Consider the following 13,254-nt stretch of genomic DNA (forward strand, 5'->3'; position numbering starts at 1 on the left):
TTACAATTCTGTCACTCAGATCTCAGAAAAATAATAGCAGGCATCAGAAATAAACATGCTGATTTATACAGGTTTTGCATGGAACACTTGGCTGAGGAATAGATTTCAGATTTCCTGATGAGATGGTGTTGAATGATGCAGATTTAATTTTATCACTGATTTCCAAGCAGCTTAACCACAAATTGAATCATGCCCCTATTGAGCCTAAAAGTGAATGACCATTAAAAAATGCAGCTCTTACTTACAGCTAAAAGTTTGTCTCCAATCTGAAGTTTGCCATCTTTATGTGCTGCCCCACCTTCGATGATTTTGGTTACATAAATGCTGTTGTCCCCAGGTATGTGCTGATTTCCTACACCGCCAGCAATACTGAAGCCAAGACCTGCTTGAAAATAAAGGCATTACTCGAGAAACCATTTTTGCATTCATTGGATTTAAATTCTTACATAAGTAATAACACTCTTTATATGACACAAATATATATAATATCAGGGTCTGGCTGAAGTAATTCTGATGCCGTTTCAAGTGAGCTCCATAATTTTCTAGAAAATAAAGCTCTAGAAAAGACATAACACATACCCAAGTTCTGAAAACCAAAAACTAGATCATTTACTTCATGGTATGGGCACAGCAGAACTATAAGCATCACCATGCTTAATATATATGCTATATTCCTATATAGATGCTATAGCAGCTATATAGTTATAGACATACTGCCCAGTAATTACTTTCCCTAAATTATTTTTAATCTCTCAAACATCCTTACTTGGTAATCCAATTAAGTATTTTACTCCAATTGTAATGTACTTTAAAATTACAAGAGACAATCAGAAACATTTTTATCATTTAAAAGAAAACTCTGCATTCTACAAGAACAGTTTCAATTCTATCCTTCTTACGAAGGAGAAACTTTGTATTTCCAACATACCTTTGGGGCCTTTCACAAGTTTGATTTCCACTATTTTTTCTGTGACTGGTTTTCTTCTTTTGACGTACAACCGCACGATTGATCCCGCTTCTTTCAGCGCTTCCACGGCTTTGCTGTGTGTCACATCCCGAACATCCACCTCGTTTACTCGTAGGATACAATCGTTAACCCTGGAGACAGCGACAGTCACGTTCAGCTGCTGTGTCACAGCAGAGCACACACACTGGGAGCCTAATATTTTATCCATAATACACTAACATCCATGTCAACACGTTAAAATACAGAGATTTAGCTCCAAAATTCTACTCAGTCGAGACAATGTTCTAAAATTAATTATTCATGCTTAAAAATAAATCAAACATCACTAGAAAACATTTAAGAGGAATATTCAATTCACGACTGAAGAGGGCACCTTATTATATGTGCCTCATTTTGAGAGTGTTTTGAACAGATGTTTGTAAAAATTACCTTTTGTTTACAGCTATAAAACAGAATTTTAAAAAATCAAAACCTAAAAGGCACACAATGAAAACACACTAGTTTTAAGCCATGATATGACCAAGTCAATCTTGCTTTTCACAAGCAGTTTAAGCGCTGGCCTTCCAGTCCATTTAACATCTTGCTGCAGTAACACTGAGCCCTCATTACACTAAGGGCAATGCCAGGCCCACCTGTCACCGTGTCCTGCCAGATGCACCTCTGACAACCGCCAACAAGCTAAAATGAAGCCTTGAAATAAGCTCATTAGGACTAAAACCCATAATACATCAGGTATTTGCACATGAAATTATGGGGCAAGTTCTTGGTGACGGCAGAGAAAAGAAGTAGTCCTACAATCAATGTGGATGGGTATCTTTGAAAAATTAAGACACTGAATTATTACCAAGCATAAAAAAAGGGTTGTTAATAAACTCAACTACCTTGTGGATCAGAAAATACACACGTGCATAATCAAGAGTTACCTATCCTACCTAAGTTTTTTCTTCAATTAAGAACTATGAAACATACGGCATAATAAATTCATACCTCAGAATAGAAAAAGTTCACTTAATTTTCCTAAACTGCAGATATTATTAGTCTGGAAGACACATATTGATCCACTCAAATATTCTTCATTATTTTTAAAACACTTCTGCAAGGAAAACCTATTTAACATTTAATGCTGGAGGATAAAACTACTAAAAGTAACAGATAATTTTCTCTCTGCATTTTAAAATACAATAACAGCACAGAAATTCACCCTACCGTAATCTTCCATCCTGTGCAGCCGCACCCCCGGCTATAATTTTTGTAATGAAAATACTTGCATCATCCCCAATATGTGGGTTGTCTGTACCACCTGCAATGCTAAAGCCAAGTCCTGAATTTCCCTAAAGATAGAGGGGGAAAAAAATTTACACATTTATTTTTTGGGGAGAAGGCATTCTGGTGTATTTCATACTCTATAGAACCAAATCTACATAATTTTCACCGATAACAAAAATATTTAAAGACAGTTTAAGCAGTATGCTACATATAAAACTTACTTCTATGAAAATAAGTATAAGTACATCTTACATACATGTAAGGAGAATATGAATCATTGTATAACTGTAGGACCTATTTCCTCCTCATTAAATTATTAGTGACACATTATTTTTCCCAGAGAAAAGCCTTTATATATCTTGTGTCCCACCTCTAATATATTCCCACAGATGCAGAGATTCAGAGTGACATTTTTCTCTTCAAGGATTGCTTGCCCTTACCATCAACTGCAAGACCTCTTCACCCTCTCAGTAACCACCAGAACTGCACAGGTATTAGTTACAATAATTTCTTTCTGTCTTTTTGTTAACAGTGCACCTCAAGTGAACTGAGCTAGATCTCAACATAGAAAACCTAACAAAGAATTGCATGTGACAAGGTGTCATTTGTAATCTCAATATAAAACTGGCATATGGCCAGTTAATGGCATATAAGTAAAAGCTTATGAAAAAATAGCAATACAGGAGATTAAATCAGAATCTGGGTTGTTAGTCTCTACCTGTCTAGGTAGCAACATTAAATGCAGGATGTCATAGAGAAGATTATTCCCCCATTTTACTCTCAACATTCAAGGATATTAATAAAGCTTTCAATTCCTGCTTAGCAACTGATTGTACTGTTTTTTCACTAAGTTAAATAATCTATCTAAAATTTAAAAAAAAAAATTAAAAAATTTTAAAAAAATGGTTTGGATTGCAATTTTTCATACTAAAGTATCATAAATCCCATTTCAAACAAAGTACAGAGGACATTTAGCATGTTACCCTTTCAAGTGTAATTTCTTCATACTCGTAATCTGCATCCGTGCCATTGACCTATTAAAAGAAGAGAAGCGAGACTTACAGAGAATCCTGCACTTTACACAACCCAGTTTGCTTGGCTGGCAGCTCACTCCCACCAAATCTCAGCTGATTCACAATGACCACTGCCCTCAGAGGGGACATGTGATTGTCACACCACTCCGAATTTACAAATCAGAATCTTTTTGTACAAGCTTAAAAGTTGCCTGTTCAGGGAGCAGACCCAACTACTATAGGCCACAGACCCTCTGCTTCTGATTGCCAGGAAAAAAATGTTCTTGAGATCCCCAGATGCTCCTCAGGCTATAAAGCAACTTGAAACTGAGGAAAAAGAAAGAGGATGTGGGGTAGAGAAGAATTGTAAGGAAGAACAGAGCAGCATTTTCCTATTGTTGTTCCACAGTGAGCAGAGAAAAACCAAAGACTGATGCTTTATACCACCTTCTCATGAGAAATGGCTAAGACCCTTCTAAAGTAACATTTAACAACTGTTTCTACTACTATTTATCATGTTACATACATACTTAAGTTCAGCAATTTAAAATATGAAGAAAAAGAGAAGAACAGTTTAAAAGAATACTTTATAAAGCTTGATGAAAAACTGAAATACTAGAAAGAAGCCTTGTCATCCTCTGCTTAGTAAGGATACCCACTTTTTTGCTACCTACAGAACAAGGAAAGAATCAAGTACCAGAAGCAAAGAAATAGCAAAACTAAGCAAAATCATTTCAATAACAAATTCTCATTTATATTTAATATTCAAGAGTAAGTTTTTTTCCAAGATATCGTGGAAGTAAAATGCATTCCTCCACAGTTACCTACAGCAGCTACAGAAAACTCCCTATTCCTAGCCTTTTAGGATGAAATATTTAACAAGGTAAGAAATAACATTTATACTATTATTTTACAAAGGACCTTGTCTATCCTTAAGATACAGAATATCTGATAAGACTTCTGTAGTCTTAACAAATACAGATAAAAAACACGTAAAGGAAAAAGCATTTTAAAATCTGTTTTCTAGTAGAGAATTTAAAAAGGGGCTTTAATCCATCCAAATAAGATCAAGCAACTTCCTTCCTCCTGTGTTTATTTAACATATTTAAATGTTAAAGCTGGCAATGCCATGACTTTTACAGGCTAATATCAAGCTCTTTCATCCCTCACTCTCTAATTATACCTCCCCTTAATACAATAGAAGCCATATCCATTCCACGTATAACAGATTATCATCTTTGCAAAGTACCTCAAAAATGATTATGTCCTTAGCAGTTTGCTCACTGAAAAAGATACGGTGGTTTTACCATATGATATTTCTCTATTAAAAAGGGACGAGGTCCTGACCTTCTGAATACACGAAACTCGATCTATTGCTGCACCAACACAAAAGAAGCCACTGTGATCAAGAAGTTTTTGTGGTAGCTCAGTCCTTGAGCTATTATCTACAGGAATGACAACATGTGCTAACTGAAGCAGTCATCCAGCATTACAGTACCTACAAAAGGTTCATGATGACTGATCAGTGTGCAGCGCTCTTTTCTTTTCTTTTTTATTACATAAATAACAAGGATGATTAATCATTTCTCTATTCATTGCCATTAAACAAAACAAAGCTGATCCTAACATATTTAAGCAGTCTCTTATTTCCATGTACAAAGCTCTGTAATCCAATTTAAAATATCATCTAGATAAACAGGAGCAAACAAAAACCGCCACCGTTTTTATCTTCTCCTTTAGCTCAGTTCTATACTCTCTCTCTTTTTTGGAATAATTACCTTTGAATTTATTCATCTAACAAATCAAACCTTAACAGAGACAGGAGCAAGGATATATTGCACGATAAAAATCACTGACCTAGTCTATCTTTTCGAAACTTTAAAGAGATCTCAGACTAACTAAGCTAAGCTTTATTTGCAGGACCTTCCTCTGGATAAAGGACTTTCTATGTAAATATTGTAATTATGCCTGACAAATGAAAATCTCAGCCTCCACATAACTACACATATTACCTTAATGTTTCAAGCAGAACCAACTCACTTTTATGAATATTTAGAGCACTAAAACTTTAAGTTTAGCTACTGCATGAAGAAATGTTTTTATGAGAAGTGTAACAGAAATGGCACATAAAATATTAATGCATCTGCCTGCACAGCTAAAGAAACAGATTGTTCTGTGAACACTGAACCTCTGGAACCTCAGTTGTGTTTTGCACTGTCACATGTCAGTACACAGAAAAATTCCAACCTGCAGCATTTATTTTCCCATGAAACAGCTAGTTAAGGAGTTTAAATAATCATCATGAGAAGTGACAAAATCAAGCACCATCAGAGAGATAAAACAGGTCCTCTTAAACAGCAACAACAGGCATACACAACTATATCCATAAAACATGATTTAAAACTATAATTGAAAGCTAGTGTAGACTTACATATGTTGAAGTCTCCAAAGAATCTGTATTCACCAGCACTGGAGGGGGATTTGCCTTTAAAAATTAAAAAAAAAATCATAAAAAAAAATTATACAGCATAAGAAGATGCACTATTAATGATAATTTTACAGTGTTTAACTTGCTGGCTTTCTCAAAGTTCTGTTAAAAGGTAGCCTGACCTTGAGAATCTCAAAGCTGACCTTCTGAAACACTTGTTACTATCCTGGACAAATTGCTTCCCTGACATAAAACTACACTGTTAGGGACGTCTGAGATCATATTTAATATCTTAGGTCTGACATTTATTACCTTGTTTTTCAAAAGGAAACCTGAGTCATGCTACCATTTGACATGATGCCAATTACCCAGTACTTGAGGTATGACATACAGAGGTTGTTTTACCACTCAGTATCTCAAAACCAATTTTCGGTGGATTTGATTTCCCCTTCTTCCCATCAGGAGCAGTCACCACTCCCTCCACAAACTGCAAAATGGGAACCTGCAGAAACTCTACGTAAGCAGGAAAGAACCTACAAAACTCACTTGCAAAAGCAAACCCACAGCAAACATTCATTTTCCACACAGCAGCACGTGCTTCCACCAGAAAATTGTTAAGGATTAACAAGCCGTAAGCAGTCAGAGATTATTGCCACAGAAAGCTGAAATAATATTAGCATTTTTACAAGCCAGGAACCAGCAGAGTAAGTCTACACTTTTAGTCTCATTCCACTGAGAAATTTTGCGGTGAAAAATGTGGTTCTACTGAAAGAAAATCCATAAGAACTGAAGGCATTTCTCTGAAATATTTCCAAATAAACAGATTTCCATCAACTATTTGCCTTTAAAATAGGCAGCATCTAGCCTGCTCTAGGAACATAAGCAAAACAAAGTGTCCAGATATATTCCAGACTCTAAACACTACAAATTATTAAGTTCAGTGGCACTAAACAAAGTTAATCTCCTTATAGCTTTAATGAATCTGAGGAGGTTTTTAATAAGTATAAAAAATACATTAACTTTAAAATTAAGACATTCCTTTTTTTAATCCCCTAGGTGTGTGTGTGTGTGTGGAAATAATTTTAGGGATAGTTTAATAGGCTGCAAAAGAAGTCAGTATTAAACTCATGCAAAGATAAAGTTAAGACCTGAAAAAACAGGACAATTGCATTAACCTAAACATATCCTGCATTTTTGTTTCATTACTATGACAGCAACATGTTTCTGAAGAATTTATGATTTTTCAAAAGCTCCCAAACCTAGGAAGTGGTGACTCAGAAGTGCCTTTCAAAAGGCTGAGATGAATAATCTCCCATCATTAGACAGAAGCCATCAATCTGCTAGCAAGTGTTAGAAATTAAGCCTGTGTCATTTAATAAGCACTAAAATCAGGAAGGGACCCACACACGTTAACAGAGCACACAATTAAAAGGTAAGAGGAAACAAAAAGGATGACACATATGACTGTCAAAATGCCATCAAAAGCCTTTCTCACCCCGCAATTCTCTCAATAGAAATATAGGCTCACTTCATGCAGCAAAGACATTAAGCACTAGTTATTAATGTCACAATAAAAATCTCTGTCAAAACAACACTATCCCTCACAACCATTTTCTGCCACCAAGTTAAATTCCTTTTCTGCTTCTTATTCAAGTGCAGGTTCTATTAAAATAAGAGTAAACTAAAAATAAGATCCCATACTAAAAACCCAATCTCTTATTCATCACCATAATTTTTTGTTATGGATACAATAAATATAGTTAAACTGTATTTTTTTATGGTTTTGCTCAGAAGAAAACAAGGTTTAGTTTCTCAGTCATGTTCTTTTAATTCCATTTTGGAATGTATTTTTATTTAATATTAGGATTCTGCAACATCCAATTTTATTCTACACATATAGTGCCAGCGACAGCTGGCTCCCCGTGATTTTTATTTTTGAGGCAGACAAGAGTTCTTCTTTTCATGGTTTTTGTTTTTTTTGTTTTTTTAAAAAGACAACTAAAAGCAAAAAAGCTGTTAGTAGGTGAGGTCTGGTGAACAGTATGTTCAAGATACATATCAGCCAACCAATACAAAATTCTTTCTGTAAGTTAAATGGTTATTCCAAACACTCCTACATTTATCCAAACTGTTCATTAAGAAGCAGCAATTTACCATCTTTTTCAAGATGAATGAGAAAAGCTGTGCCAGGCATTCCTATCTGGATATGGCTGCACTGGCCTGTCCACCTCAAATCTTGATGTGGGCAGAATCCCCCTATCAGAAGGGAGTATTCCTAAAACTAATCAAATCTCTGGTCTTCCTGATGGAAAAAGTACAGGTGACAGATTCAAATAAACACACATCTACTGGAAATTGCACTATAAAACAGTGAACTGCAAAATTTTTGCTAATTATGGACGATGCAAAAATTAAAAACACAGCAAAGATTACCACCTGTTATAAGTTTAGTCAAGAAGCCTGAAAGAAAAAAAAATTACGAAAAAAAATACTAACATCCATACTACAAAAATCTTCAAGTAATATTCTGGGTAGCTTAACTTTCTTTTAAAGTTAATAAGTATCTGCCACCAAATGATTCCAAAAATTGACCCATCTTTTCAGAAGGTGTGTACTCATCATTTCAGATTTCTGTACTGCAAGTTACAGTAAAGTTGCAAAAATCTAAAAGCAGAATGACAATCTATTTGCAAAAATGGAACTGCTGTCTATTCTAGATTGTTCCACAGCTTGCCATGCTGCGGTCACATATTCCAAATTACATGGCAGATACTAACATTAACTCATATTACTGCCTTCCCTTGTCTTGACAGGGTTTGGGTTTTGTTTTGGGGAGGACCTAAAGTATGAAGGCTCAGAAGGAAAAGACATTTTATGAGTCAAATATGTCAGGAATGGAGAGGTAAAAAGATCTCTTGTATTCTAAATGCCCTCCCAAAACAGCAATGCCAACAAATAGGTGGAGAACGTAAGAAACACCACAAGTGCAACTGAAGAAAGACATATATTAAGTATTTATAGGAGATGAGAAAACATTTTCTTTATAAGTAAGTTAAGCAATAACATTTTAGTAAGGGTGAAATGGCTCTCAAGTTATTATACGAAAACAAAATATCCTATTGGTTCTTTCCATTCTTTTGGTTATTTTTCTTTAGTTCTTTCACAAGTTACTTGTCACTCCCATTTGAAAATATATGTATTTAAATGCACTAAAAGCTGTCATAAAATGAACAAAAGTTACAGTGAAATTCTAGTGGTTTTAACAGTTCACCTCAAACTTGAGCGTGGAGTAGTAAAAAGCGTATTTCAACAAAGCAACAAAATAAATTAAAGAAATAAAAGTTGAACAAGTTTAATAAAACAAAACAAAACAGAATAAAAACCTGTGGTATGGTGGATGGGATGGTCTCAGCAGGGACTGGTGGGACAGGGATCACAGGGACAATGGGAGAAGAGGAAGGAACAGCTTCTGTGGGCTAAAAATCACCAACAAAATGTCAAAAAATAAGAAAAACTAGAAAAACAGTTTAAAACAAACAAGACTCAAATTTAACAGCTCAAACAACTACGAACTAGCACACAGATCTGGAGACTCCAGCTAGAACACAGACAGTCCCCCTGACCCACACTGCTCATGGCAGCACATTCCCAGCACTGCACTGGCTGCACGGAACCCAAAGAAGCTGGACGTGCCCAGGTGGGTTATTGACACCAGGGCACGCCCCTTGCAGCACTCAGACTTTGGGGTGCAACAAAAAACCTGCTCAGGTCACTGAACAGACTCGGGATTTTTGTAGGCTGGTTTCACAACAGAATCCTTTCACCAATATACAACAGAGTTCAAAAGCAGGGAAACAGGCTGAAGTTACCAGCATTCAACAAAGCTAATATTCCTCTTTGATAAACAGGAAAAATCAGAAGTACCTTATGGTTTCTAAACTTAGCAAAAATCAAAGAAAACCTTTTCAAATGGGTGGAAGGTCCTAAAACAGATGCAATTTACCACTCAAAGATCTTCACACAGGTTTATCAAACATCTGCAGACTAGTAGAATTTTAGTCTCAAGAATCTTCATTAAAATAAAAACCAGGAAACCTACTGACACTTAAACTGCAAGGCAATAAGATTCCAAACAGCATTTTGAGCAAAAACGTTGACTCAAATATTTTTGAGATGTTCACATATTGGTTGTCAACAAGCTGTCAGCAACACAAACTGCTGGCAACTATCATCAACATTACAAGCTGAATAGCAGATCAAAGCTCTTGCAATTTAGTTGTTCCAAGACATTCTTGTGATCTTTAAAAATAATGAAGCATAATGACAAAAAAATACCAGATCCCGAAAGTGAACAAAAACCCCAGAACATAACAGTATTAAATGTTAAAAAGTTTGAGATATCTTAAAATACAAAACAGCACACATCAACAGCAGCCACCAAATTAAAGAGTAATAGCAAATAATGCTATTTGCATTAACAGTCCAAGTACAGCAACACATATTAAATGTACATATGTTATTTCTACAGCATTCTTTCAGCTCCAAGTCAATCCACCCAAAATGAAAGCCGGTGAAAAACATTGCAATCACTGAAAGATGCAAGAACAAAATATATTTGCTATCTTGAGAGGTAATCCTAATGCCATGAAAGCATTCTTACACCTATGGACTAAAGCACAATATTTCAAATGTTTAAAAAGAGGAAGATAGGGGAGAATCTAAATAGGTCTAGAAAAATATTAATATGTCTTTTGCAAAGGATGCAGGAAATGCTCAGTGCAATAAACCTGTGGCTACTGAAAGAACAACACAGCCTTTAGATGACAGATGAAAGTAAACAGCTCAAGTAACCACTCAGCCCTACACATGCAAAAAATGAGCCACCCTTTAAGTCTGCCTTGTTCCAAAGTAAGTGGTTTTCCATGTAAGTACACACCAAAAATCCTATTAACCAAAATTTCAGATAAACTATATACCAAAATACAACACAACACTAAGGCTGAGCACCTAAGCATTAGCTTTACAGTTACACACCTGCAGTAAGAGGTGAAAGTCGAACTGAAGTTGTTCTAAAATCCTGACCATTCACTTCCCTGACCTTCCCCCTGGCAAAAAAAATGACCATTGTTGCAATGGATTTCCTCATGGGCCAAACAACCTGCACCCCTCTTCTTTGCACCACATGTCAGCTTTATTTTCCTGCTTCCTTTCTTTCCCCAATTTCTAACTCCCTCCTCTCTATTGGTTTCTCATTGCCAAGTGCTTCAAAAACCCTCTCCAACCAGTTCCAAATTTTACCCTTATTATTTTAAAGATGTCTTTGTTCATGGTCCTTTAATTCTTCCAGGGTCCAGTCTCATAAGTTATTCATACTGTCATTGTATTTTCCCTTTGTGCTGTTGGTTTAAGATCCACTGAAAAGCTCCCCACTCCTCCAAGGATCCTGGCAGTGCTCCTATAGAGCCTCCTCCACTACTGTACAGATGAGAAAAGAGGCAGCAACACTGGCAACCACTTTCAAAGCATGTGCAAATCCAAATGAGGACAAGACTGTCTTCACTTGAATGTTTCATAGAGTACATTGAATTGATGGGCAGTCATCAATTCTCCATCTCCATCAAGGAAGGAGAATGCAAGAAATTAAAAGATTTTCAAGTATTAGATAAACAGGACCTAGAACTTCCTTATAACAGAAGAACAATGGTTTCATTTTACTAAGATACACACTCAGTCTGCAAATTATTATATGATACAGGTACCTGTGACAGCACCTGAATAAGATCCCAGAGTATCATCTCAACACTCTACTTTCCAGGAATATTCAAGAAACATTTGTAATTTTAGGAATTCTCCAAACATGCACCAAAGTATTCTGACAAAACCTTATTCTCAAGATAACTTTCAATAATGATGTCTGACTAAAGCGTTTAATGATTCTGGTTTGAACAGATACAAACCAATATAAAATAGAAAGAAAGCACCAGGCCAATTAAAAGCCATCTTTTGAATACATATGAATTACAGCACAGAATTATGATACATTATTATATGTAGGAATGCATAACTTGAACTATAGCTTGAACTATAACTCACTTCAATCTGCCAGCCTAAATAAATGTGCTAACACCTACAATGAAAAGTCATTCTGCTACAACAGTATAAAAAAATTACTTGATATTTATCCAAGTATAACAATGGACATTAAGATTTATATTTAAAAAAACCATTTAAGTGGTATGTTTACAAAAGCTAAGATAACAATGCCTTTAAGCGATCAACTGAATGCCTCCAAATCTAAGACTACATCCAGATGTTGTGAAAAGTAAGCACACATATGTGTTTTTGTGTTTAACCCACACACAGTAAGTCCTTCAGTGATGAAATTCCAACTAATATGTAGGTAAATCAGAGCACCATGTACATCCTCAAGAAGACAACGAAATCAGGAAAGTCTGTAACACTGTTCTTAGTAAACAAGATAAAGATACACTTTGGAGAACAAAAATCAAGCGAACTAAAATTTCCTCGCTTACAAGAAATTACTGTAAACCCCCATCATATTATAAAAAGTGCAGCAACCTTCACTGGAAATATGAGAACAAGTATTCCTTTGCCAATCTGATTTCAGTAATTGCTACTTTGATTTCTAGCAATAAAATACAAAAGAAAATTAAGTAAGGCAGTCATTAGAAACAGCAGGGATAAAACTACACAAAGAAAAAAAACGCAACACACTTTCTACGGTTTGCACAGGAACGCACCACTCCAAACACGCAGTGAACACCTACCTTTGCTAAAGAGCAATGAGAGCAGGAGCCATCAGACACCCAACCACTCGCAGCTTTTACTTTCGCTGTGCTTTTTGTAGGGCTCTTTTTTACACTGTCCCGTAGGTTTACAAATTTCCCTCTGTGTTTGGCAGACACTGGCAGCGTGGAGGAACAGAAAGGTGCCCGAGTGCTCGGTGCCCACTGCGGGTGCCGGAGCAGCTGCTTTGGCTGCACATGAGGATTTTGATATATTTCCATTCTTGGGCTCCTCAGTAAATCAGAGCGCTTGAGCGTTCCCATCTCACCACCACGAGCGGTCATCAAGGTCACAACACTAAGAGTCCTTTTTGCAAATTAAAAAAAAAAAAAAAAAAACACCAACCAAAAAAGCCCAAACACCCAACCAAAAACACTCAACCAAATTGTGGAGAGAAAAGAAATGAAAATATTTCTTCCTGAGGAGGTTAAAAATATGTTTTCTAGATTATGGTCATAGGAAGAAACCCTGCATGTTCTGCATCAGCTAGGTCTGCATGTTATGTGCTCTCTCACTCTATTTAAAGAGCACCATTGAACCACCACACAACAGTCAACTTGCTGGGCATAAATAATCAATGCAATGCACAAATTATTGAATAGAGGGCAAAAGTCATCTGACTGTTATAAAGAAGCTACAAAAGGTTATTTCTCCCATTAGTTCCTACAAACCCTTATTTTTCCTCTATTGCACCACCTCAAAACTTCTCCAAGGCTTACATCTAGAATTTTTTTTAATTCTTCTGCTTTTCTGAATGCTTCATGGGGGCAGAA

At 35.9% G+C, this 13,254-nt stretch overlaps 1 protein-coding gene across 25 annotated transcripts in view; it reads right to left on the reverse strand.

Moving 5' to 3' along the window:
- DLG1 (discs large MAGUK scaffold protein 1) overlaps positions 1-13,254 on the reverse strand; it is a 146,792-nt gene that overhangs the window by 49,962 nt on the left and 83,576 nt on the right. For 10 of the 25 annotated variants that reach the window (XM_040073679.1, XM_040073675.1, XM_040073672.1 and 7 more), the window contains exons 5-10: positions 9,058-9,150; positions 5,678-5,731; positions 3,217-3,267; positions 2,174-2,298; positions 929-1,098; positions 246-385 (exon numbers count right to left, since the gene is read on the reverse strand). In XM_040073679.1, coding sequence (XP_039929613.1) covers positions 246-385; positions 929-1,098; positions 2,174-2,298; positions 3,217-3,267; positions 5,678-5,731; positions 9,058-9,150 — 633 coding nt within the window. The remainder of the gene's footprint in view (positions 1-245; positions 386-928; positions 1,099-2,173; positions 2,299-3,216; positions 3,268-5,677; positions 5,732-9,057; positions 9,151-13,254) is intronic. The other 15 variants (XM_040073673.1, XM_040073667.1, XM_040073665.1 and 12 more) reach the window with 3 other exon arrangements.

This window comes from Hirundo rustica, chromosome 10 (genome assembly GCF_015227805.2).
Source record: "Hirundo rustica isolate bHirRus1 chromosome 10, bHirRus1.pri.v3, whole genome shotgun sequence".
NCBI classification, from domain to species: domain Eukaryota; kingdom Metazoa; phylum Chordata; class Aves; order Passeriformes; family Hirundinidae; genus Hirundo; species Hirundo rustica.